The sequence below is a fragment of the Vigna umbellata genome, chromosome 8 (assembly GCF_029865625.1).
Source record: "Vigna umbellata cultivar VRB3 chromosome 8, Vumbellata_1.0, whole genome shotgun sequence".
In the NCBI taxonomy this organism is placed as follows: Eukaryota; Viridiplantae; Streptophyta; class Magnoliopsida; order Fabales; family Fabaceae; genus Vigna; species Vigna umbellata.
In genome coordinates, this window is record NC_142172.1 from 27279623 (window position 1) to 27306255 (window position 26633).

Sequence of the window (26633 nt, forward strand, 5' to 3'; positions counted from 1 at the left end):
CTAAATCTGTAATTAAACCTTAATTGAAACAAAAATTGGTGATTGGTGAATCAAAATGAATACCCTGTTAAATTTTTATTTTAATTCTTGCTACAAACAGAAACCGGCAAAGAGCCTTTATAGTCCGTAAGACCTTGCTTATCTGATTGTTTGTGGCATTAATTAAGCAAAACAAGCTTTTGGAAAAAATAATTATTCTCTGAAAAGGAAAATGGTCAAAGGTCGAAGTAGAATGACAGGTACCACTGAATAGTTAATAAAACAAACAATGCTGGTACGGTGTTGCGTTTGGTTTGGTTTGGATTTTGTAAGAGTAATGGCAAACTCTGATTCGTGACCCACCAACCCGAGTAAATATTCTATGCTTTTATTTTAAATAAATTGGTCATGGGAGAGCGGCAAAAGAAAAGAAAAGAATTTGAAGTAAGAGAAACTGAAAAGGAAAGCTGAAAAGAAAATTAATTCGAACAGAAAAAGAAGGTGAAGAAGAAGATGAATGGGGTCAAAGTCTAAAAGCCTATTCTGGGAAAATGACTCAACAGGAAACATATGAATAAAATAAATAAAATAAGAGCACGGGGAAGGTAAGATTCCACGCTGGAATAACGCTCTCTTCACACTTATATTCACTTTCTCTTTACTACTCTTACCATTTCTTCTTCTTCTTCTTCTTCTCTTTCTCTGTTTTCTATAGTTTCTATCCATGTGAAGTGAAGCTCTGAAGATGGAGCAGTATGAGGTTCTAGAACAGATTGGAAGGGGCTCCTTTGCTTCTGCACTACTTGTCAGACACAGGCACGAAAACAAAAGGTGACCCTTTTGCTTATATTCACTCTCACGAATAACATCATTTTATACATATATATATTTTATTTTTTTATTTTGTCTGTAAGATTAGGTATGTTCTTAAGAAGATCCGGCTTGCCCGCCAGACGGATAGAGTACGCAGATCTGCTCACCAGGAGGTTGTACTAACACCACCATTTTAAAAAGAAAATGGTTTTTTTTTTTTTTTTCTGGAGCTTCTGAAGTTGATGTTTGTCTAGGGTTTATGGTTTTTATTATTTACTGTTGCATTTGGTCTTTTTATTTTTTATATATAGTGTGCTCATCTTTCTATTTGATGGTTTTTTGTGTTATAATGTGGGGCGGGATGCTTATTTTGTCTTGTTTTTCTACTGCTGAAGATTCTTAGATGCTCTGCTTATTATTCCTTGTTTTTCAATTTGGCAGATGGAGCTTATCTCTAAAGTTCGAAACCCATTTATCGTGGAGTATAAAGATTCCTGGGTGGAAAAGGTTAGCCTTAAAGGAAAAAAGAAACATAAAATATGAAAACTTTTTTAATGTTCTTGTCTTTTCTTATTCTGTAGTGTTTCTGTTTACTTGACTTACTATGAGTTCCAAGAGAATAAATTTGGTTTACGTTTGACAGACGTAACTAATTTTGGACTCCAAATGTTTAATGATGTTTATGTTTATTAACTTATTTCTTTATAAATGCTGAATTTTTATCGTAGTATTGATGATTTTGATGGTGGAACCTCCTTTTTGTAATACAAATTATGGGTTTTAATTTTTGGTGAATTTTGTAACGGAGAACTTGACTTAGTAAACATTGTCACCAGTTTATGTTTTTATGACAGAGGCAATTTGTTTTGCATTTAACATACAACCAAATGGCCTGCCTTTTCATTTTCCATTGCTATTCACTTCGAGCTAGTAAAAGCTAACCTTTTTTTTTTTAATTTGTCTCTTTAATTAAAAAATGAACTCGTAAGCTAAAACATAAGCTCAGGGTTGTTTGGAAACATAGCTTGCTCAAGAGCAAACAGGAATTTTAAGTTTCCGGTGGGAAAAGTAAGATAAATTTAAATCAGTGGGTTAGCTGTGAACTAATTGAAATTTGTGCCTTCACTTTCAGGGTTGTTTTGTATGTATCGTCATTGGTTATTGTGAAGGCGGAGATATGTAAGTCATGATTTGCAATAAGTTTAAGTATATGTGCAACTCATTACTGATATGAGCACATTTTATCTTTTATTTGTGAATTAAGTTGCCCTACTATAATTTTCTTTGCAGGACTGAAGCTATTAAAAAGGCCAATGGCGTACATTTTCCTGAAGAGGTTGGTTGCCGTAACAGTAATCCCTTTTACTGTTTAGCCTGGGATGAATAATTTCAATTCCTATGTGAAAGTGTATGGAATTTAATTAGTTAGTATCTATAAATCTTTTTTCGTACAGAGACTCTGTAAGTGGCTGGTTCAACTGCTGATGGCACTTGATTACTTGCATGCAAATCATATTCTTCATCGTGATGTCAAGGTGAATGATTTCTTAGTTCATGTGCTGAAGATGTTATGTTTCCGAGTATCTGAAATCATTTAGCATCCACTTTGTGTTGAACTTTTATTCATGTTGTTTTCAGTGTTCAAATATATTCTTGACAAAAGATCAAGATATACGTCTAGGTAATGGCTTTCTTCATTTGGTTCTCAAACTGCACTGACACTTCATGAATGTGTTTGGACTTTGAACATCTCTAAGTTGTGCTTTGTTTTAGTATCATATGCTTATTTTGTGTGTGTGGTTGCAGGTGACTTCGGCCTGGCTAAAATGTTGACATGCGATGATCTTGCATCCTCGGTCAGTGTTACAGTCAACATATTCCATTGATTACTCTCACCTGATATCTTAGCGTGCTCTTGCTCTTTACTTAGGTTGTTGGCACTCCAAGTTATATGTGCCCTGAACTTCTTGCTGATATACCCTATGGCTCTAAATCAGATATCTGGTCTTTGGGTGAGATAGATTTATCTTTTACCCCTGAGATCACCTAAGATTAATTACTCTTTCCTTTCTCATCTTCAAGTATATTTTCATTTGCAATTGACGTTTGTTGCATTTTAAATAATTGTTAGGATGCTGTGTGTATGAAATGGCTGCTCACAAACCAGCTTTCAAAGCTCTTGTAATTCTCTCTTTGGCTGGCTGCTTTTCTTTTAAGGATACATAACTGGCAAAACATTTTATGTTAATGTCCTATTTGGTATAGAGAAGAGAAGTAGGATGGATGAAAATAAGTCCATAGAGTGGGGATAGGTGAGAAATAAAGTGAGAATTAAAGGTTGATCCACCATATTTTAAAATTAATTTTCTTCACTTCATCCCCTACCAAACACCCCACCTTAATTCCATCTTCATCGATACTTTAAACCAAACAATACCCAAAGGAAATTTGATGAGGATACAAATAATTCATTTGAAACATGAAACGTTATGTTGCATCATCAGTGTCCATGGTGATGTATATTACATTTTGGAAGACAACTTGAAATCGGTTCTTTCTTTTCTGTATTCTATTTGAGCAGGATATGCAAGCACTGATTAACAAAATAAACAAGTCATTAGTGGCTCCACTACCAACAGTGTATTCTGGTTCTTTGTAAGTCTTCTATTTCCTAGTAATCTTTATTTCTTTAGTCCCTTTATCAGTTTACAGGGAAACAATAGCAAGTGTATTGACTGTTATATGAGTAATGAAATATAAAGTATCAATCCCTTTAGGATTAGATCCAATCCAAGTTCCAAACCACAAATCTCTATTTGAATTGATAATCGAGAAAAAAGGAGAAAAGAGGACAGGAATACAAAAGCAGAACATAGAACATGGCAGGTCTCAGAGGTCACAATTCACAATCAATTTAACAACATTGATTACGAGGGTTAGATTCCTCTCTATTCTTCTTTCAAGCAATTTGACTTGGCTCTCAACGTAAGTGATTATGATATATGTATTGAAGATAAAATTCTTTACTCTAGGCCAAATTCAATTCCTTGGCATTTACCCATTGTGCCCACCGAGAACCTTAGTTCCTTAGATGTTCCTAACCCAAACAAGTATGTAACATGTTTATGATATCACACAATTATAAGTCTTATTCGTAGGTTCTCAACCACTGGTGAAATTCCTCAAGATCAAATGCAATAACCAATCTTCCATTTAAGGGGTTGAGTTTAATTTCAATTCCTAACCAATCCAAGAATAGCATTAAGAACTGAAAAGAATAAACTCAATTGAATGAAAAAATCACGAATTGAGACGTAGCAAAAGAAATCATGTAATAATGGTATAGAGATTTTTCTTTCCTCAACCCAGGATTTAGTGAAAAATATTAAAAGAAGTAAAGCATAGAGATGAGATAAAAATGATCTCAATTAGCAGTTTGATTAGATTGACCCTTGATACTCATTTTATTGCCCCCATGACCCCATTCAATGATGTGATCTATGTTACTTATTGTGATAATATGTTTGTGTCATCTTTCAGTCGGGGGCTCGTTAAGAGTATGCTGCGGAAGAATCCAGAGCTTCGGCCCAGTGTATGCTTTTTGTACCTTATTTTTGTACCTTATTTCGTTCTCTTTTGTCAAGATGTGAATTGATTGATGAAAACGAGTTTGTAAAATAATGGTGTGCCTACATAATTGACTCTACATGTCATTTTCTTTGAATGATAAATACAAGCCAGATGTCATCTCATCACAGCTGAAAGTTCATACTAGATGTGGATTCTCTAGTCTCAATTTTTTACTCATGATTTTTATTTTTAGGTTTTAACATGAATTGTGTAAGTGGAATAGATGATTCGTGATTGATCCCATAGTGGCTATCTCCCAGGCTCTATACTTGTATTGTAGTCCTCTTCAAGTATGTGGTGTTAACCATTTTCTAGTGAAGCTAGTTACCTGAGGCTTAGCTTCTGGAAAATGTGAAATATGACGTCAAAAAATGTATGGCTTTCAGTTTGTGTTTATTTACACTTCTGCATAACATGTATCTCTAGAGGTTTCTTAGAGGAATCATTTCTTTGGTTTCCATTTTGAGCATAATTTTTTATGCAGTAGTTATAGTTAGTTTATTTCTGTCCAGTTAACGTCATTTTGGTGGATTTATTTAACATAAATAAAGTGCAATGTTTTGGCAGGCGGCAGAGTTACTAAATCATCCGCATCTTCAACCTTACATTCTTAAAATTCACTTGAAATTAAATAACCCTAGAAGAAGTACTTACCCATTCCAATGGTCTGATTCAAACTATGTAAGGAGGACTCGGTTTGTAGAGACGGATTCTGTTTCTACTCTTTCTGGAAGAGGTAAAAGATTGTCATTCAGCAATGACAGGGCGTTGAATCCTAGTATTTCTGGAACTGAACTAGGTTCTGTGTGTTCTACTCAAAGAGGTCAAGGATTCTCTATGTGTTCAAAAGAGAAACACTGTGAGCTGTCTGTTGGTTGTGTCCGTGAAGGATGCAATTCCAACAAGTCAAGAGACACCAAGTCGTCCACTGTTGATAGGGTGCCAAGATTGAGAACAGCTAAAGAATATGCCACTCCACGAAGGCAGCCAATACCATCAAAGACATCCCTTACAGGTTTCAAGCGTGAGTTAGTAAGTTCAAGTTCTACACTTCTCAATACCTCCGTATATTTTGATCACTGAAGAAATATAAAGAGAAAAAAATAATTTGATTATACCAAGACAATTAAGTTAACTTCTCAACCTGAATTAGCATCTGAATCATGTCATATTTACCCGATGTCAATTTATTTGTTTGCTTGTTATCATTGCAGCTTCCAGTATCTTCTACTCCTGGTGTTAAATTTACCCCACCATCTCGCAGAGCTTCCCTTCCACTCCCTTCCAAAACCATGTGCATGACCACCCCATATAGAGCTAATGTTGGTCTTCTTCGGGGCATGGACTCTCCTGATGTTTCTGTCAATGCACCTCGAATCGACAAGATTGCTGAATTCCCTCTAGCCTCTTGTCAGGATTCTCTCTTCCCTGTTCATGGAACTTCATCAACCTCGGCTCAGTGTTCTTCTGGTTCCCCAAAGAGTGCCGACTGCTTAATCACGAAAGACAAGTGCACAATCCAAGTTGTGGACAAAGTCAGTGTCCCATCAAGTGTACAATCCCCAAAGAGTGCTGCTCCAGTTTCACATGAATGCTCTGAGCATGCTGTTTCAAGCCACTTCTCTGCCGAGTTTTGCCAGCGCAGGTTTGACCCCTCGTCTTACCAGCAACGTGCAGAGGCATTGGAGGGTTTGCTTGAGTTCTCAGCTCGGCTTCTACAGCAACAGAGGTTTGAAGAACTTGGGGTGTTGTTGAAGCCATTCGGTCCTGAGAAGGTTTCCCCAAGAGAGACAGCTATTTGGTTGGCTAAGAGCTTCAAAGAAACTGTTGCCTGAGGTTTCCTGGTGCACTGTTAGATAGTTAACAATATTGTAAATTTGATCAGTAGCTCAGCTTCTAATCTTATTGTTGTAGTTGACATCATCAGCATTTTCTGATATGCTGCACACTGCAGCACTAGCACTAGTTTGAAGTTGATTTTATCACCAGTAGATCAAAAGGAGTGTCATTAGTTCAGTGCACTGCTCCTACAACAGCAGAGGTTTGAAGAGTGTTGTTGTTGAAGCAATTGGGGCCTGAGATTTTCCAAGGGAAACAGCTTGTTGACCAAGGTTTAAGGATACTGTAGTGGTCCAAGGATTTCTGACGCACTTTTATGATCATTAACATTAGTATAATTTTATGTAGAACTATAAGTTATAAATTGAAGAGTAGCTTACTAGCTTAGCTTCTATATAATCAGACATTGTTCTTATTCTTATTGCTCTTCATGGCACCATTGGTATTCTGAGACGTCTCCGTAGTAAAACACTTCCTCACCCTACGTCAAAGCAAGAGGTTCGCCGGTTTCTTTGAAACAGTGTTTTAGAATTGTTTATAAAAATTAGACAGAGTCTTTTGTTGTAAATGGTTTTCTAGAATCCAACAATTTCATTCAATGGTGCATATTAACCTCAACAAGTTAAACATGCCTGAGAATATTATTCATATAAAAAACTTATGACAGGAATAAACATATCTTTCTGATTATTAGCAAAATAACTTACTAATATAGTCTTCTTTTCTTTTCCATTTAGAGGTAGCTATAAATCCTCCTTTTTGTAATGCCTTTTGATTCAGATGTAGGGATAGATGATAACTCCATAATTTTGAAAATTCAAAATCCATATGATTTTTTATTTTCAGTTTCAGTTCCGAATTATATAATCTGGAGATGTTACTTATTATATAATATAGAATGTTAAACATCAACGTTTTTGTATTTTGAAATATATAATTCAGAATATAAAATATAAAATGTATATTTGATGTAAAATAAAAAATACAAATTTACGTTATAAGTTGTATTTGTAAAACCCTAAATACAAAATAGAAAATACATTTTGAATTATATAATTCAAACTAATAAAAAATATATTTCGATAGTACAATTTGAAATGTATTTTAGAGTAAGTTAAGCTTATAAAAAAGAGAGGATCGATCGGAGGAGTAGTGATTGAAGGAAGTGTTGGTTGGCTTTAATGGAGGCCGTAGGAGAAATTACACATGTAGAGGAAGAAATCATAGCTGGAAATGGAACTCCCTTCAGGAACTTACAGAGAGACCGGCTGCACGGTTGGTGTAGAAAGAAAAGGAAGAAAAAAAAATGAGAAAATGAAGTGGAAAAATAAGGACAATTAGGTCATTTCGTTCCCCATTGGAGTGCAGAATTACGGGGGTGGACGAAGAAATGCCGAGGAAGTAAAAGTTCGTGTTGAAATGGCGAAAAACCCAAAACAAATTTACATCAGAGCCCAAGCCCGTATTATCAGTGTCGTCCTTGCAAACGTTCAAACTCTCTTGCTCTGTCTCTGCAACTGCAAGAGATGGAGATGGAGGAAGCAGAGACGATAGATCTGTATGAGCTTGAATACCCAGACTTATGTTCGCCTTCATCTGCATCCACAGTGGATTCCATAATGGAAGCCCTTGGGCCTAGTGGGCCAGGCCTCCTCGCCGTCACCGGCGTCCCCAACGCATCCAACCTCCGCTCTCACCTTCTCCCCCTCGCCCGGAGCCTCGCCCTTCTCCCCCGCGAAACCCGAAAACTCTTTCTCAAGGTAATTGTACATCTTGTGTACGTGGGATTTCTCACTGGAATGTTCTTATTCTGACACGTTGTTGCACATAAATATCAACCTAGGGTTTGGATTTAAAATCAATTCAGTTTTGTGGGGATGCTCATTGTGCTTGCATTGCGTTCTTTCTTCCTAGGAGCATAACTTAGGTGGTGACGTTCCTCTGAGAAATCCTGATAGGAGTGTGTCCTCCTTTGCCATGCAACTGAAATATACCAAATCTCCACTTGTTGAAAAAACAGTTAGAGAGTGCCGTGGTACTGAATTCGAGAATCTTGGAAGTTGTTTCCAAGAGCTAGGGTTTTGCATGATGGAGCTTGGGCTTTGCCTTGCTCGAATATGTGACAGGGCTATTGGTGGCAATGAGTTAGAGATGAGTTTATTGGATTCATGTGGGGCTAAAGGGAGACTCATTCATTATCATTCACATCTTGATGCTCTTCTCCTTAAACAACATGAAAGGAGTAGAGCAACAAGTAAGGAACGTGCTGGTAATGTGAAACCATTGGAAGGGTCAGAGTTGAATTCAATTGCCCCTGATGTGAATCCAGGTGGAATTCATTCAAATTTGTGGCAGCAGTGGCATTATGATTACGGTATATTCACTGTTCTAACGACTCCATTCTTTATTCTACCATCTTATTCAGAGGCAAGCAAAAGGGAAAATTCATTTCCCTCATCTTGTTTTGATGAATGTCAATCGCCAACTGGGCATACATGCTTGCAGGTATATAATCCTAATAGGAAAAGGGCCATCATGGTGAAGGCCCCTCCGGAAAGTTTTATCATTCAAGTTGGGGAAGCTGCTGATATAATCTCAAAGGGGAAGCTTCGTGCAACCCTGCACTCTGTTCATAGACCTTCCGAGTTTGAAAATTTGAGCAGAGAAACTTTTGTTGTATTTCTGCAGCCTGCTTGGACTAAAACATTCTCTATCTCAGATTATCCTCTTGGAAATTCCTCTTTCAATGGGTTCCATGGTCAGTGTTTAGTGGCTTCTGATGAGGAGCAACGGCAGTCTGGACAGGATAACGATAATCTAAGTCAAGAAATTAACAAAATAGTTCCCCCTCTTTCGTCACGGTTGAAGGAAGGGATGACTTTTGCCGAGTTCTCACGTGAAACAACCAAGCAGTATTATGGTGGTAGTGGTTTGCAATCAAATAGGTGACCAGACTCGTTAGTCATGTTTCAAATTATATCCCCGTGTCAAAGATAGAGACTGTTAAGCTAAACCTCACTGATAATGTGTTACTGTACCTTCTTTTTTAGAAAAATCATATATTTGCCAAAGAGAGAGACAGTGCAGGACTGCATTTCATTTGGTAGAATGGTAATACGTTTGGGGAGCTGCTTAACAGTGGAGAAATAAGGCCTAGTAGTCTTGAGAAAATGCCTTTTTGTTTTTGCATTTTTTATTTTTAATTCTATAAATTATAATTCGTTACTTCTATTTGTTTCTTAAGATTTAAACAGGAAATGCTTTCACTGATTTCTAAACTGATATGCTAAAACTGAGAATAAAGCAGTGAAGATATAAGAAACAAAGAGACTTAAAAAGAAGAAACAAATACTTCTATACATTATTCTACCATTTTGTCTATTTCTCTCCCCCTGTCCTTTTCATACTTAGATTATGTTGATTCAAGTGGTTACCTGCATGTGCCATGCTCAATTTTGTACCTAATCCTGGACTCCGTATAGGAATTATAAAAGAAAAAGAAAAGAAAACGGCCGAAAAAGAGGACCTGATCATGCAACTGAAAGACTGCTTTATCTTGCAGCTGCTAGCGGATAAAGAATGGGCATGCATTTAATAATGCCTTCACTCTTTCGGCCTTACCACTTAATGTCAGGAATTATCTGCCAGGGAAGGTTCTCTTCTCGGTCTTTACCTTTCATTCATTCATAACTTTGGCTTAAACAAAAAACTTGCACACATTCACTAACGTTACACGCACATATAATGATGAAACATGGATGTATAATTTGCCTGGAAACAAATTTGAGTGTGACTATTGTACATCAAGAGGTCCTCTGGTAAAGAAAAGAAAAAAAATAATCACACACTTGTGATTTTCGTTTAAGACGAGGCGGAAAGAAAAAAAGAGAAAAGGGGAGCCTATCTGTGCATCCGTTAGTACAACGAAGTAGCCACTAACATAGGTCTTGCTTTTTCATTCGTAGTGGTCCTTAAGGGTACCCAAAGTTGACTTAAAAAAGCAAACGTGAATAGGAATAATTTTATGAAAATAACCTGAAAACACATTTGAATGCAATTAGAATTCAAGGGGGAACAATCGTCGATGAGAATTGGAGGCAAAAGGAACAATATTTCCACCTTTTGTCAGTTATGAAACAAAATTGCTACGAAACCAAAAAGCTAAGGCTGTTTCTCCAAGCCTTTTTCTTTTCTTCTTTGTTCAGAGAATTATGAGAGGGGGGGTTGAGATCGTGTTCATGCCCGTGGCGAAAAGTAAAGAAAACAGCAGCTTATGAGTGATGACGTCTCTATGCACGCGCAATTTAACACAGGTCCTCTTCTAGAACACAGCTTTTGTCTCCAACTCAACGCTGCTAAAACTGCTAAAACTTGTTTGGACGACGTTACCAAATCCTACGACAATGAGGAACAACATTGTCCACGTTATATCCCCGACATTCCCCCTCTCAAAATGGTCCTGTGATAAACATATCAAATTCACCAGTAACGTGCATATTTAGTGCTTTAATCCATAAACACGTATATACTTATTTCTACTTTTCCTACTAGAGTTCGAGATTTTTAATTTTGTGGGAACTGGATCTGGCTCCACTTGCTCCACTGGTCGAATCTTCCCCATATTACTGATAATAAAACATTGATTTCACTGACCATATGCAATGTATGCATATCAATTCATATGTACAGTACTGATTTTGGAATTCACTTTGTTCTAGTCTTGTTAATAATTTTTTAATGTTTCAATAGTTCTTATTCTCTTAAGTGATACGATTTGTACGTAAACAAGATTACAAATTTAATTAATGCTATTATTTGCCTACCAGAACTTGCCCCTGATCGCGTTCTTTTTCTTTTTGTCTTCTTCATAATTAAGTTCCTTCTAGGGTCTAGCCCATTAGCCAATATTTTTGTGTTTAGTGTATCCTTTGGGAAAAGGGGTACATGCAGCATTCGACTAGATTCCTTGTCCTTAATTTGTAATGATGTATTCATAATTTAATTTTATAAGTCTGGTCCACTACTATTGTCACGTGAACTGTTATACTTGAATCATGAATGATGGTGAATATTGCTTGTAATTATTGCTTGGTAATGATAGGTGAATGACTCACTAATTATAGCTCAACACTGGATTTTAAAAATTAAATGTTCTTCAATGGCTACTATTCGTGATATCAATTTAATAATGTTTGGACCTGCGAGTGGAGCTATAATGATCGTGTTAAAATGACAATTGTCACCCAATTCTCCCTACGCCATAGTCTCAGCGAACACAGAGCAGAAAACAGTACTTTATTTCCAGTATGAATTTCAAAGCAAACTACTTCACATGGCGTTTGACCAATACTTCATATTAAAATGTCTGAGTTGAGAAATTTTTAATTTGAACTGAAGAAAAATAATGCTTAATTATAAAAATCAACGTTTTTTTGTCATTTTCTGTTCACGAAATAAACAAATATAGCACATATTCCCTTTCATTTTGTTTCCTTGCAAAAAGAAGATAAATATAGAGATAGTGGCACGAAGTAGGAGGATAAAATGAGTCTATTTGCTACATGGAATAGAATGAAAAGAAATAGAAAAATAACGAGTCCTACTCAGATTTATTTTTACTAAAAAATTACAAGAAATGAACAATACGAACTTTATGGATTTTGTATGATTGCATAATTGTGTTACGAGATGACACTCATTTACATCTTGTTTTTGTAGGATTAACTCACAATTGGTTATCTCTTATTTTGATCTAATATTTATTGCTTCATAAAAACACATCTACCCATTCACCTTATTGATTAACTATTTATTTGATATTCCTTCATCTCTATTTCTTTTTATTTATCCTAAATTAAATACCCCTAAGTTTATCTATATCTTGTTTATTTTATTCACATGTTTTCCCTCTTTATCTTTATCTATTCCACTTACTAGAAATATTATATTTTTTTCAACGTCAGCAAACCATTAGAGCAATTCCAATAAAAAATGATTAAGTGGTTCGCAGAGGTAAAAACGAATTCTTCAGTTTAAAATACCATTAGACTGGGGTTGATTGGGAAACAATTGCATGAAAACAACTCTTGTAACAGGATGTGGACTAGTGAAATTATTTATTGTTGCTTTTAATATAAGGTGAATAGATGAATGTAGATACGTGAAGCTCAACCAAACAGGGACTGAAATATTATTACCTTTCTACCACAAAGTGTAAACATACATTTTATGTTCTTCAGCTATTTTATCATTAAAGCGTTACTGATTTTAAAATCTGCTGCGTATATTAAGCCCCACTGAAAATGACTTAAGAACAAAAAGAAAATGTACCATTGGACATGTTCTTACACACTCCTGGTTCTTCAAAGATTCCACTGTATATATATATATATATAGCACCCCTTAAGGAAGAAACCACTCCACATCTCTAAGGTTTAAACTTGTTAGACATGGAACCCAAGTTGACAGTGAATTGTGACCAAAATGAGTTGCTCAAAACCAGAACTGGTACTCATTTGCCAGAGAGCCCGAGAGTACCAATGGAGTTTCTGTCAAGATCATGGAGTGCCTCTGCTCTTGAGGTCTCCAAAGCCCTTGCACCTCCACCACCTTCTTCTTCTTACATACCTTCCAAGCCTCCTATTATACCCTCTTCTATCACCAACTCCATTTCCCAAGAAACTTGTTCTGCTAAGTCAGAGGAGTTCTCAGCAACCATGTCCGCCACCCAGTTCTCTTTTGCTTCCTCCGCCACTTCACAGCTCCTCCTTGACCGCATTATGTCACAGTCAACTAGAGAGGTGTTCATAATCTCACATTGTTACAAAAGCCAATTCATTTGTTTTGGTTCTGAGGGAGACTTTCTTCTCATTTTGCTTTGTTTTGTTTTTTTTTTTGAACATGACCGAATGCGTAATGTGTGAGACAGGAAGTGTCTCCATTAACGTCAGGGAGACTGTCTCACAGCAGTGAACCTCTGAACGGTGGTGCTTCTTTAACTGGAACGGACAGTCCGCCAATCTCTCCTTCTGACGAGTTTGACGATGTTGTCAAGGTATCTCTCTGTTCCTTTCCACTTTCTTTTCCGCCTAGGTGGGACCCTCACCTACCCCACTGCTTACTTTCTCACAAGTACAGTAATAATTTTGTAACTATTCTCTCACTTTTCTTCTTGTTCCTCTTCCCAGTCTCACTTTTGAATGCTGCTGTGTCTTGCTTCCTAAAACTATGCTACGTGTGTAATGGTATATTTCAGCAGTTAATTTTGAAATGCTGGCTGTGCTTTAAATCAGCCTTAAACATGTTTAATTGCTTTCGATAATATCCATGTGGGGGCGTTGTTATTACTGTGTTGATTTAATATGGAAAAGATTGTTTGTACTTTCAGAAAGTTTAGTAAGTTTGTATTGTTTTTAAAGGCATGCTTTGATTTTTCTTTTTAGGTGTCACATTACTGTTTTTATCACTTTCTTTTCTTCTTATAAATAATGTAGAAAAGACTTTCTTTATAAAACTTGCATTAGATTAGGATTTTAGGTGGGTTATCATGTTCACATGCCCTCTAAGAAAAAAACTGTAAAAATAGTTTGCTAAAGAAAGGAATTTGAGGGCCCCAACTGATTCACCTGCTAGTCATGACTCATTTCAGTTTCCATGGCTGCATGGAAGAAATATCTATGTTCATGACTATTCAGAAATATGGTGGCGTTTGGTGCTTGCTGCTCATGGGTTTTCCATGAGTTATCAATGCTACTTTATTTCAGCCATTATCACACCTAACGAAGGTGCTAGAGCCTAAAGTTCTGGAGGGGTCATGGCTTTTCATTTAAAAGATCAAAATTTTGAACTTTGAACCTGCTGAGTGTTGAACTGTTGAAGTGGGTAATGACGCACGCCGCTGTTGTTACTGATACGGTTTCCAGTTAAGTTGTCTTACCTGCCAGGTGATTGTCTCACAACAGGACAAAGGTTTTGACTGTTCAGTGTACCTTATCTTCGCATTCACGCAAACAAAACAATCTTCTTGTTTTGGAAATTTTGCTCGCAGATAGAAAAAGTTCAATTTGTCCTTTTTACTAGAAATGAACCAAAGCTAGAGTTGGCACAGGAAAAGCCTAGTGGGGTTTTTTCTGCAAGTCCAAAATCTGTTTAATGTTCTTACCCATATCACAGGAACCATTAAATGAAAGATTAAATAGAAACTGATAAAGCGCATGTCTGGTCGAATTAGATTCTTCTTAATCATGCTGAAATAGCAATTATGTTACTTTTTAATGAATTATGTATTTGATTCTGAATTTAAACAATTTTAGATAATTTTTACACTTAAAGGAAATTTTATGTTAAAGCTTAATCAACTTAGTTTTATTAAAAATCAGTTTAGCCAACACTAAGCAATCTCTCGATTTGAGATGGAACAACTTCATAATGTTAAATTGGTCAACGATGAAGAACAATAATGCCAAACCTCATCAATCTACTGCAGTTTTTTCGGGCAAACAACTCCATTCATCCCTTATTCAATGGTGGACGAGCCATGAGTGGTGCTACAGGCAATGCCACTCCTAGCTCCGGACCTAAAACAGTAGGAAGATGGTTGAAAGACAGAAGAGAAAAGAAGAAAGAAGAAAACAGAACCCATAATGCTCAACTTCATGCTGCAGTTTCTGTTGCTGCCGTAGCAGCTGCTGTTGCAGCTGTCACTGCCGCAACAGCAGCCACATCTGCAGCTACCAAGGATGAGAAGATGGCCATGTCCGTTGCTTCTGCGGCCACTTTAGTTGCTGCTCAGTGTGTAGAGGCCGCTGAAGCAATGGGAGCTGAGAGAGATCACCTTGCTTCTGTGGTTAGCTCTGCCGTCAATGTCCGCTCTCATGATGATATTTCAACACTTACAGCTGCAGCTGCCACAGGTAAAGTTTACCACTGTTTTTATTACGAGTTTAATGATCATATACTAAGAACCTTCACAAACTGCTGTTCACTAACTAGGAACAAATTTATCATACAACTCTTCAAAACGTTAAGTGACTCCAAAGGTATTGAAGATCATACATCTGTTAAGTTTACGAGTTTATAGTATATAAATGTTGGGTTTATCCAGAAGGTTTCATACGGAAAGATACAAGATACAAACAAGAGAAGATTCACACCATTGTTTATCTATAACTTTAAAGATAATGTGTTAACGGGTCTTTGGATATTGCTTTACTTTGTGATTTATACGAGAGTTAGAGTCACAAACACTTGGATGCAAATCTTATAATAAGTTGATTTTGTATAGTTGAGCTAAATTTGAAGTTGAATTCTTAACATAATATAAACTATTGGAACCAACCAGGATATGTAGTTTCATTTTTTATTGATCCCTTAAGAAGGACGTGAGTGTGATCCTTTAATGTGCAGCTCTACGTGGGGCAGCAACCTTGAAAGCAAGAGCATTGAAGGAGGTGTGGAATATTAACGCAGTGACTCCATTAGAGAGAGGAACAGGTATTGGAAGATGTGGTAAAAGCAAAAACAGTAATTCTAGCACCAGTGACAGTGGGGAGATTATGAATGGTGACAATGTTTTGGGTGCATGCAACCAAGAGCTCCTTGCTAGGGGCACTGCATTACTCAAACGGACGCGCAAAGGTAATTTCAGTAACTAACAAACACAGCAATAGATTAGCAAAATGAGAATTTTCTCTTATTTACAGAATTATTAAACTCAATTTTGGTGATTGCTGTAGGTGATCTTCACTGGAAAATAGTTTCAGTTTATATACATCGAACAGGCGAGGTATTTATTCTTTCGAAAGGTCATATGAAATGGAATTGAGTAGGTGCCCATTCATCACAATTATAGCAACAATTTCAGGTAATGTTGAAAATGAAGAGCAGACACGTTGCAGGAACTATCACCAAAAAGAAAAAGAGTAATCAATCACCTAACTTTATTTTGGTGCCATAAAAGCAGTTCATAAGTTTTGGTTCAAATTGTATTTGCAGATGTTGTTTTGGATGTGTGCACAAATTTAGCTGCATGGCCAGGAAGGCATCTGGTTGATGAGGGTGAAGAAAGAAGGTACTTTGGATTGAAGACAGAAGCAAGGGGAGTTGTGGAGTTTGAATGCAGAAATCAAAGAGAATATGATATTTGGACTCAAGGGGTTTCTAGACTTCTTTCCATAGTTGCACGCAGACAAAACCTAAATGGGGTTTGAGCTGAACACATTGGCAACAGACTCTGTTTCTACTGATTCATTGTTCAATCCATATGTATCTATTTAGCAGTATCTTACTTCTTTAACAGGAACTAATGGATTTTGTAACTATTAAGTCAAGTCTCCTCGTTGCTTGCATTCATGGATAGTGTTTCATTTTATCTAAATTTTTGTCTTTACTGTCATGTTAACTGAAAAGGATTATAGACTATAGACCATAGACAAGTGCTGATATCACTTTTTTTTAAATATATTTAATTGCTCTAAAATTAGTTACTTTTAATTTTGTTTCCTATCATTTATTTTTTCACTATTTAAAATTACTTTTTAGCTTTTTATGAGATATGAATTTGATTCTAGTATACGTAAACAATTTTTCTTTAATTTGTCTGTCTCTAAAATTTTAAATTTTAATATTCAATTTAAAGTAAATAAATCATTTATTGTACGAAACTTTGTTAATATATACACGTACGTAATCCTTGAACTAATAATTTGACATTATGTTTATCAAAAGAATTATTTAATGGTAAGACTAAACTTAGAAAATGAAAAACTTTTTATATGGATTAAAATAAAAACTCATTCACTTTTTAGACAATTGTTTTAAATAAAATCAGTCCAACGACGGCCAGCAACGAAAAAAAACGAAAACTGTGTTGGAGATGATTGAGATAGACGGAACAAAATCAGTCCAGCTTAAGACTGAAAACATAAAAAAAATTATATTTTCGAAGATTTGAACACTTCTCAAGTTCTTCTATTTATAATGATAAAGAACCAATACAATAAGAAGATAAAAAACTGTAAGACAAAAACCTAGGTATAGATGAAAGAGTTTTCTGAACACACTACTCCCCACTTTTGACTTAATAGGCCTAATAATTATTCCAACAAATACATTAATTACACAAACATATAATTAACTTATTTAAACTTAATGATATCTTTTTGTGAATGACTTTTGTATGCATACTGTTTAATAAAAAATATCATATGCTTATTGAATGATATTTATTAAACTCATTAAATAAAGCGGGTACGAGGTTATGTGCACATTTATTGCCATATTTGTTCAATTTATTGAACTTTCTCCATAAATTCGTGCATAATGGGTGCATAGGCCACCTATCGACTGTTGACAACTGTAACAGGAAAAAAGTAGCACAAGTAACAAAAAGGAACAGTTACAAAGAGCAAAATTTCATTGTCAATAAACTATTTATGAACAACTTTGACAATAATCCATTGTACACACTGTACCCCTTGCAAAAGAGTGAGCCCTAAAGATTTATTAATCATATGAATTTGTTTTCTCAGAACCCACCCTCATCTCCCAGAGAGAACAAACAATGCGCAGGATAGGAAGCAGTATATGATACAATCATCTAATTCTCAGCGGCTCTAAAAATAGTGAGCAGAGAGAGGAAGAGATTGATGATGTCCAGATACAAAGAGACCGAAGCCCAAATGAATTCATCATACGAATATCTCTTAATCAGGTTGTCTGTATCATATACGATGTACCCACAAAATATAAGAGCCGCCAAGCACCCATAGATCATCACAGACAACTTACCCAATGGAAACAGAACCTAAAACGCAAGGGAAAGAAGATGTTATACATTGATTAACCCAAAACGATTCAATCGCATAATACAAATAAAATAACTATTTTCGAAGATTAAAATACCTGAATCAGAGCGAAGACCATAAGAACTAGCACAGCACCGAACAAGAAGGGGCCAAGGAAGTTGAAATCTTGGCCTCTCCTTGCAGCCCAAAATGTGTAGAGAGTAAGACCAATCACCACCACAGCGGTCAGTATTACGGCTTCCAGAATAACTTTCTCTGTATCAAAAATCCAGCATCATTGGGGAAAAAAATCAGGACTACACACAAATAGGCAATTTTCACTGAGAATGCAACTTAAGCAAAAGCCAGAATATAGAAGGGAGAAAGTTCTAACGCGAGACAACCAAGATCCCTAATAGGGTCTCAAGAGCGGCTTGCAGACATACTAGTACATGAGTAGTTTCCGTACAAGTGAATTATCCGTTCTTGTGACTCCATATGTCTTTCTCGGTTGGAAGGAAAGAAAAAAGAAGGTCTTAAACTTAAAGAGATTAGAACTCAAAATCCTAATGAGACGACGAAATTAAGGTTTTTCAGGGGCATTATAGGTTTGATTGTACACACGCAATGGTATTGAGCACACGACCCACGATGATGGACTTGTACTAAAATCACTCCAATTTATAAAAGCAATTCACTTTTGTACATTGTACCAAATTCGAGTCACCCATATAAAATATTAACCAAGACAGACCAAACTCAAATGTGTTTGATTCAAAGGAGATACGGAGAAAATGCAAAAATTAACCTAAGTTAGGTGAGAATTTGAACTATTATATCTTATTTGTTACCAAGTTTTAAAACTTCCAAGTATTCTCCGTTGTTGCTCACTAATCTCCACTAGAAAATCAGCTGACTAACTTCAATAAAATTTTCTATCCACAAGGCTATATCTTCAGACCTCGCGTAAAGGCATTTTGTTATAACTTCCAAAAATAAGCAAATTGTCAAATAAATCCCAAATTTAAACCACCCGCACTACGGAAACGCAAGTTATAATCTAGATCAAAAACAACGAAAATAAAAATAAAATTAAAAAAAAGAAAAAAAAGAGGAGAGACGAGACTATGAATCGTACCGCTAGTAAAGGCGCAACTCAATCCAACGACAAAAGAAAGAGATACAGTGAAAAGCCCAAGGAGTAGGTAGTTGACGGGATGCTTCTGGTAATAGTAGTAAAGTGGACACAACGCTGCAATTGCAAGCAAAAACAACACAAAAAAGGCGTCAGACAGAAATCAGAGGAACAGCAAGCGACGGAATTGAAAGCAATTAGGTCAGGAGACGCACTGATGAAGGGGACAAAGATGAGAACGATGTAGAGAGCCAATCCGGCGCCGGTGGTGGCGAAGAAGACGCCGATGGGGCGGACGGTGACGACAACGGCGCCGATGACGATGGTGACGAGCAACTGGATGGCGATGATGGAGTACACTTTCCTGATGAAGGACCAGCGCAGTTCGGGGCTCTCCAGCATCATCGGATACAGAGGCCGCGCCCCGCTCTCCAAATCAGTTTTCCCGTATGGCTGGTTCCACATCTTCTTTCTTCTCGCGACTGAGAAACTGAGAGAAAATGTAGGGATATAGAGAGAAAATTGCTTACGGCTTTTTGGATCTTGCGTGCGTGGAATGAAATGGGATCAGTGTGGTTCATAAAGCGGGTTTTATTAATAAATAAAACCACCGTGGTGCGCGTGCGTGGAAATTCAATGGGTGAAAGAAAGTTCGTGAGACTTCGCAAATCTTGTTACCGAGAACCTTAAACGTCGCCGTTGTGATACTATAGAACACGTGGAATTTTCTTTGCTTGACGCGTGTAGGACGTGAACGTTCCAGATTCATCAACGGTAATTACACACAGTCAGAGTAACCCAGTAATTTGACAGTGTTTATCGAAGAACAATGTACGAATATTCTTTTCTCAATTTCCTCGTTTACTTTTGGTAAGTCAATAGCTTAATAAAATAAATAAAAATAAAATGGAACGAGAAACTTCAAAACAACATTACTTAAGAAAGAAGTACCTGAATGTTGTTTTTCGGTTCCTTCCGTTTATTTTTGGTTAGTCAATAACTTAATTAAATAAATTAACATGGGAATGAAAACTTCAAACAATGATGTTTTGCTTATAGAAGTTCTTTAGTATAGTGAGTTTTTTTTTGGGTTAAATTATTCAATTCTCCATTTTTAGATAAATTTTAAATTGGTTTCTTTATTTTTATACGATTTGATTTAGTTTCAATTTTTTTTTAAAAAAAATTATACATGTTGTTTCCCATAATTTGTGATTTCTTTTTTCATTCTTTTAATTATTTTTATCTTTATTTCATTTTTTAACTTTTTTAAAAACTTTGTTAGATTTTAAATTAACATTATGTAATGTGGCAAAGTATCACATATCATTATCATATTATACATTATTGTTTTAGTTTTAATTTTATCATTATATTTTTATTTAATTTTTAATTCACTTCTAATTTATTTTAAAATTAAACAATTTTATCATTTTTATATTTAAACAAAATTTAATTTATATATATATATATATATATATATATATATATATATATATATATATATTATACATGTAACATCACATATATTATATAGAATCATATAACATACTAAGTCCACATTTAAATAAAAGAGAACAGTTAGAGTAGACAGTAAATAAAGTAGTTAAGCTTACAGTCATCTCAGAATGAGACACAATTTAAAACTTAAACGCAAATAGAGTATTTCAAAAGAATAGGAATCACTAGGAAAATCCTCAACAACTAGATAGTAATTCAAGATACAAGAAATACTAAGAGAATCCTAAGGAGACTAAGCAGCAGCAGTATCGTCTTCCTCCAAAGTCTGCTCCAGAGTCACCTCATCCACCTCTACACCTCATCCACCTCTACTCACATCCAAGTGGATGATCATTGCAAAAGAAAAGCATACCCAAGCAAACACAAACACACAAGCAAGGGTGAGCTAGATATAAAAATCATGTTATAACAGTCACAAGCAATATGCAAGCAAAGACAGATACAGTACATTACACCCACACGACTTGTTGCACTTAAACTTGACTCGTCCGGACTTAGAATGATTGCCGAGCTATGGCGGGTCATGCACTCGTGGTGGCCTCTACTGCTTTGCAAAGCCAATGCCAATGGGTTTCACCCTACCACACTCAGGTTAGTCCGTTATCACTCACCTTGGGCCATACTGGAAGCACCCAAGACTAGGACCTCCTGCTACTACTCACGACATGATTCAATCCTCTGTACTTGAGAATGATTGACCATTGTAGTTTCAGGATAACCCCCAAGACTGAGCTACCATGCAAATCGTTCTAAACACTGAGGGCACCACCATGTATCCCCTCTTGAGGACCATGGAATTACGTCCAATACTGATACTTTTCACTTTAACACCAACATGATAATGCACACATAAGCCCTTAAAGCAACTGGAACAATTAAGTAAAATAGCATACTGGAATAAATAGGAATATAGGCCGAACGGAAAACATCAACACATAATGAGCAAGACCGAACACCCTGTGAATGGTGGAGACCGAACGGTCCTTAAAAGGTAAGACTGAAGAAGTGGCCGAACACTATTTAAGACCATCCACTTAGACCGAACGCTATCAAGACCACCCACTAAGACCGAACGCTACTTAAGACCACCCACTAAGACCGAACGTTACTACGACCGAACGCTACTTGAGAGACCGAACGCTATCCAAGACCGAGCACTATCAAGACTGAACGCTACCTAAGACCGAGCACTATCAAGACCGAACGCTACCTAAGAGACCGAACGCTGCTTAAGACCGACCACTATCAAGACCGAACGCTACCTAAGACCGAGCACTAAGACCGAACGCTACCAAGACCACCCACTAAGACCGAACGCTCAACAGCGCATGGCCGAACGATTATCAGTTCACTTTCGGCGAAACTGCATAATTCTGCAGAATTTCTACAAATCTATGAACAACACCTAACATAATCATTCGTAACCATTTTTACTAACTTCTAACACCCTTAATTCTTGTTTTATACTTGATTAAACTTATCTAAATTATTATAAACATTCCTACTACCATTCTAAAGTGATTAAGACTCAATTTCAACTCTAAAACACCAATTTTCCCAACTTAGGGATTCAAAACCCAATCCTACTGCTTTGCACCTATTTTGATCAATTTAGTGACTCAAACAAGTCACAATACACTAGCTAAGACTGCCCCAATAGCCCAATTGTGCTTTAGTCCCCAAATGCCCAAAATCACTACCTCACTTCTCCCAATTTGCCCTAAAACACCATAATTTCACTTAACTTTTCATTTCATTCAAGCTATAACAGATTTATCACTCCAAGCACTTCCAACACGCCCAATTACAGCAGCTAGATTCAACCAATTCAGTTTACAGACCTCGCGATACAATTTCATACATCACACGCATCAACATATATGACCCACTTACTTAAGAGCTTAAACAAGCAAACCAAACAGCACACCCGTTAAGGAATTTAACATACATACAAATACTGCAAGCAAATTGAAAACAATATCTAGCTCCCCTTACCTTGGAGTTGAGTAGTACAGCCCACTAGAATGCTCTAACAGTGTCTTACACAACAAGGACCCGACCAAACCCCGCTGAAGAAGGAAAATCTAATCGGATGGTTGCAAAGCTCATTGCGCCGCGATCACTTGAGCACCACCTAATCCAACATGCAATGGCTGAATGTGAGGGAATGGTAAAGAGAAGGCAGAGCAAGGTTAGGGAAAATAAGAGTTCTAGAGAGAGAAGGGAAAGTTGGCTAATGAACTCAGATTTTGAAAGATCCCTTCTAAGGTCATGATGTCCTTAGTTTTACGGGCCTGACTGTCTCAACATAAGGCCCAACTGCTCTTGGCCCATTTTTCAGGTCCTTACATTACAATATTTTTATTCAAAATTATATTTTTATTAAATGTTTTTAATAAGATCAACTTCATTTATATTGATATTTTATAGTAATTTTTATTTAAAATTACTTGAAAGTTATTAATAGAAAGTAATGTTGATAACAAAATTTAAAATTAATTTCAACTAAGAAATATGATAAAGTTATTAATTGTATTTCATCAAATAAAATAAATTTATCAACTTTTTAAATTTTTTAATTTATTGTATATTTTTAAAATTTGTAAAATTCAGTAATTTTTATATAAATGTTTGAGTTGGTTTAAAAGTAACAATTTTAAAATTTAAATGTAAAATTTTAAAATAATTGTAAACAACTTTATAATAATTTAAAACAAATAAATTAAAAATTTAAAAACAATTTTAAATGAATAAAATATAAATATAAATAAACTTAATCTTATAAAAATATTTAATAAAAATATCTATTTTAATAAAAATATTTGTATAGCATTTATATAAATTAAATTTCATTTCAATTTTGAGAGGGATGAAATTGTATCATTTAAAAAAATGGATCGAATTGAGACAATAAAAATAGAATGAATAAATTGAGACTAAGCCAATAACTCTTAGCATGACAATGACATGTGGCACTACAACTACCATATTACACTGTCACTGATACGACAAAACTTTCTAGCATCCATTGTTTTAAAGTTTAACAATAGTGTCTAATGAAATAGCATACATCAAAATGAACCATCTAGGATAAACACACACTAAATTATTTAGATCATTGTATTTTTTGTCAAATCCCTATAGATACGACACTTGTTATACTACAAACTACCCAGTAGACTTGCTTATTATATCACATAATAAACCAAATCTGTTAACAGAAAATCCAAAATGAGTAATAAAAATAAGTGGGGACCTATGTCTAAAAATTTGTACAGCAAGGTCCACTCGCTTCTTCACAAATGTTTAATAAAAAAAATATTCATTATCATGTTAATGAACTCTTAAGGTCATCAATGGTGACAATTATGACTCAATAATAAACCAAATATATCAACAAAACATCCAAAATGATGAAAAAAAGCATGTAGAGGGTGAGGAGCACAATTTGATCAAGTGGAGACCTGCGTGTAAACATTTGTACAAGAAGGTCTACACACTTGTTCATAAATGTTTTTTGGAAAAAAATATTGATTTACATGTTAATACAACCCTAAGGTCATCAATAATGGGATTTAAAACCATGTAACAAACGAAATTTGTCAACAAAACATCCAAAATGAGTAAAAACAAATTGCATAATTGGATAGAAAATACAATTCAAATGATTGGGGACCTACGTCTAAAATTTTGGACAAGAAGGTCCACCCTTTTCTTCACAAATGTTTAATTAAAAAATATTTATTCTCATGTGAATGCATCCCTAAGGTCATCAATGGTGAGAATTACAACCACATAATAAAAAGAATTTGCCAATAAAAAAAAATCCAAAATGAGAAAAAAAACCCTACAGAATTGGGTATGGAGTGCAGTTGAAATAAGTGGGGACCTACATGTAAACTTTTGCACATGAAAGTCCATACACTTGTTCACAATTTTTTATTAGAAAAAATATTTATTTTCATGTTAATGCACTTATAAGGTCATTATGGTGGGAATTATGACCACATAATTAATCAAATTTATCAAATGAAAATCTAAAATGAGGAAAAACACCCTACAAAATTAGTTGAAGAGCATAATTCAAATAAGTGGGACCTGTGGGTCCTCACTTATTTAAACTTTGCTCCCCACCCAATTCCGAAGGTTTTCTTTACTATATTTTTGACAAATTTGGTTTATTATATGGTCTTAATTCCCACCGCTGATGGTTAAGTGTGCATTAAAAGGGTGGACCTTCATGTCCAAAATTTTACACGTAGGTCCCTAGTTATTGAATTGTGCTCCTCACCTAATTCTGCAGGTTTTTTTTACTCATTTTGGATATTTTATTGATAAATTTCGTTTGTTTTTGTGGTTTTAATCCTACCATTGATGACCTTAGGGTTGCATTAACATGTAAATCAATATTTTTTCCAAAAAACATTTGTGAATAAGTGTGTTGCTATGCAAAAGTTTACACGTAGGTCCCCACTTAATCGAACTATGCTCCCCACCTAAATTTGAAGGTTTTTTTTTTGTCGTTTTGGATGTTCTGTTGATAGATTTGGTTTATTATCTGGTTATAATTGCCACCATTTGATGACTTTAAGGGTGCATTAACATGAGAATGAAAATTTTTTCTATTAAATATTTGTGAAGAAGAGGATGGACCTTCCCGTCCAAAATTTTAAACGTAGGTCCCCACTTATTTGAACTGTGCTCCTCAAGCAATTCTGCAAGTTGTTTTTACTCATTTTGGATGTTCTATTGATAGATTTAGTTTATTATGTGGTCATAATTGTTAGGATACAGACAAAGTCTTACATCAGATAAAACAAGAGATTGACATGAGTTTATATACACATAAGATACATCTACACTTATAAGATATTGTTTTTAGTACCACTCCAAAAGGCTTCTTACCAATGAAGATATCTTATATGTATATAAATCAATGTACATATCTTATTTTATCTTATGTGAGACTTTGTTTGTATTGTAATAATCCTCTCCCTCAAACAAAGGACTATGGTTCTCCACCTCCCCTACAAAGAAATTTTTTTTATCCATGAGTATATTATGGTATGCACTGACTGAGCATCTTTTTCTTTCTTTTACTACCCATGGTTACACCACTGAGCATCTCTTGCTCTCCACCTTCCATGATTCATCTAGTTGTCTGCCACCAATCACCTATCAAGGTTTCACCTTACCATGAAGGGACATACTCGTATGAGCTGGTCCCCAAGACTAACCAGACTTTGATACCAATTGTTGGGTGAAGGTAACTCAATTACTCATCCTATTAGCTAATTTAATACAATTATTATGCATTTAACATAAGTGGAGATAACTTTTGATGATGAGGTGAAAGCATTAATTTTACTACCATCTCTTCTGGAAAGTTGGGGTGTAACCGTTATCGTAATTAGTAATTCTGCAAGCAATAACAAGTTGAAGTTTGATAACATTTGTGACTTGATTTTAAGCTAATATGTTCATAGGAGAAGTTTAGTGGAATCTTCCAATTCTAATTTTGGTTCAACATTAAGTATTGAATATAGAGGAAGAAATAGCCAGAAGGGTCGTAATCAAGGCAGAGATAGATCAAAGTCTAGAGGGAGACCACAAACGAAAGTATGGAATGATATCACTTGTTGGAATTGTCAGAGAAAGTGTCATTTTACAAATCAATGTTGGGCTTCAAGGAAGAATAACAACAAAAAGAAGCAAGATGATGATCAATCAACAAATGCAGTAGTAGATGAAATTGCATATGCCTTATTATGTAGTTTAGATAGTTCCATTGACTCATGGATTATGGACTCAGGTGGGCCATTTAATATTATACCTTCCTTAGAACTATTATTTAACTATGTTTATGGAATGTTTGGGAAGGTTTACCTTGCAGATGGAAAATCTCTTGATATTGTAGGAAGAAGTGATATTAA

At 35.5% G+C, this 26633-nt stretch overlaps 4 protein-coding genes across 9 annotated transcripts; 3 read left to right on the forward strand and 1 right to left on the reverse strand.

Moving 5' to 3' along the window:
* The first annotated feature begins 359 nt into the window (after positions 1-359).
* LOC124842664 (serine/threonine-protein kinase Nek4-like) lies at positions 360-6712 on the forward strand. Of its 3 annotated transcripts, XM_047319199.2 has the most exons (15): positions 360-584; positions 695-810; positions 899-965; positions 1234-1299; positions 1925-1971; positions 2083-2128; positions 2247-2327; positions 2431-2473; positions 2599-2648; positions 2723-2804; positions 2924-2973; positions 3374-3447; positions 4333-4384; positions 4990-5454; positions 5637-6712. In XM_047319199.2, exons 2-15 carry the CDS (start codon positions 725-727, stop codon positions 6255-6257), a joined length of 1830 nt encoding a protein of 609 aa, XP_047175155.1. In that variant the 5' UTR covers positions 360-584; positions 695-724; the 3' UTR covers positions 6258-6712. The 3 variants fall into 3 exon arrangements, with proteins under 3 accessions (XP_047175155.1, XP_087952017.1, XP_087952018.1); XM_088095891.1 differs by lacking the exon at positions 360-584 and having other exon boundaries at positions 609-810; XM_088095892.1 differs by lacking the exon at positions 360-584 and having other exon boundaries at positions 669-810; positions 894-965; positions 5637-6680.
* Positions 6713-7545: 833 nt separating this feature from the next.
* On the forward strand, positions 7546-9486 carry LOC124842666 (2-oxoglutarate (2OG) and Fe(II)-dependent oxygenase superfamily protein). Of its 3 annotated transcripts, none has more exons than XM_047319201.2 (2): positions 7546-8021; positions 8176-9486. In XM_047319201.2, exons 1-2 carry the CDS (start codon positions 7788-7790, stop codon positions 9208-9210), a joined length of 1269 nt encoding a protein of 422 aa, XP_047175157.1. In that variant the 5' UTR covers positions 7546-7787; the 3' UTR covers positions 9211-9486. The 3 variants fall into 3 exon arrangements, with proteins under 3 accessions (XP_047175157.1, XP_087951969.1, XP_047175158.1); XM_088095843.1 differs by having other exon boundaries at positions 7886-8021; positions 8105-9486; XM_047319202.2 differs by having other exon boundaries at positions 7921-8021; positions 8129-9486.
* A 3132-nt stretch (positions 9487-12618) lies between these two features.
* Positions 12619-16611, forward strand: LOC124842665 (VAN3-binding protein-like). 2 transcript variants are annotated; one of them, XM_047319200.2, is made up of 7 exons: positions 12619-13061; positions 13190-13315; positions 14747-15173; positions 15667-15897; positions 15996-16045; positions 16124-16181; positions 16255-16611. In XM_047319200.2, the coding sequence occupies exons 1-7, from the start codon at positions 12711-12713 to the stop codon at positions 16467-16469; spliced, it is 1458 nt and encodes a 485-aa protein (XP_047175156.1). In that variant the 5' UTR covers positions 12619-12710; the 3' UTR covers positions 16470-16611. The 2 variants fall into 2 exon arrangements, with proteins under 2 accessions (XP_047175156.1, XP_087952019.1); XM_088095893.1 differs by lacking the exon at positions 16124-16181 and having other exon boundaries at positions 15996-16123; positions 16255-16383.
* A 1045-nt stretch (positions 16612-17656) lies between these two features.
* On the reverse strand, positions 17657-19756 carry LOC124842662 (protein LIFEGUARD 2-like). Its single transcript, XM_047319196.2, has 4 exons — positions 19395-19756; positions 19183-19296; positions 18163-18320; positions 17657-18064 (listed from the first exon to the last, which is right to left on the reverse strand). Exons 1-4 carry the CDS (start codon positions 19642-19644, stop codon positions 17858-17860), a joined length of 729 nt encoding a protein of 242 aa, XP_047175152.1. The 5' UTR covers positions 19645-19756; the 3' UTR covers positions 17657-17857.
* Positions 19757-26633: the final 6877 nt, after the last annotated feature.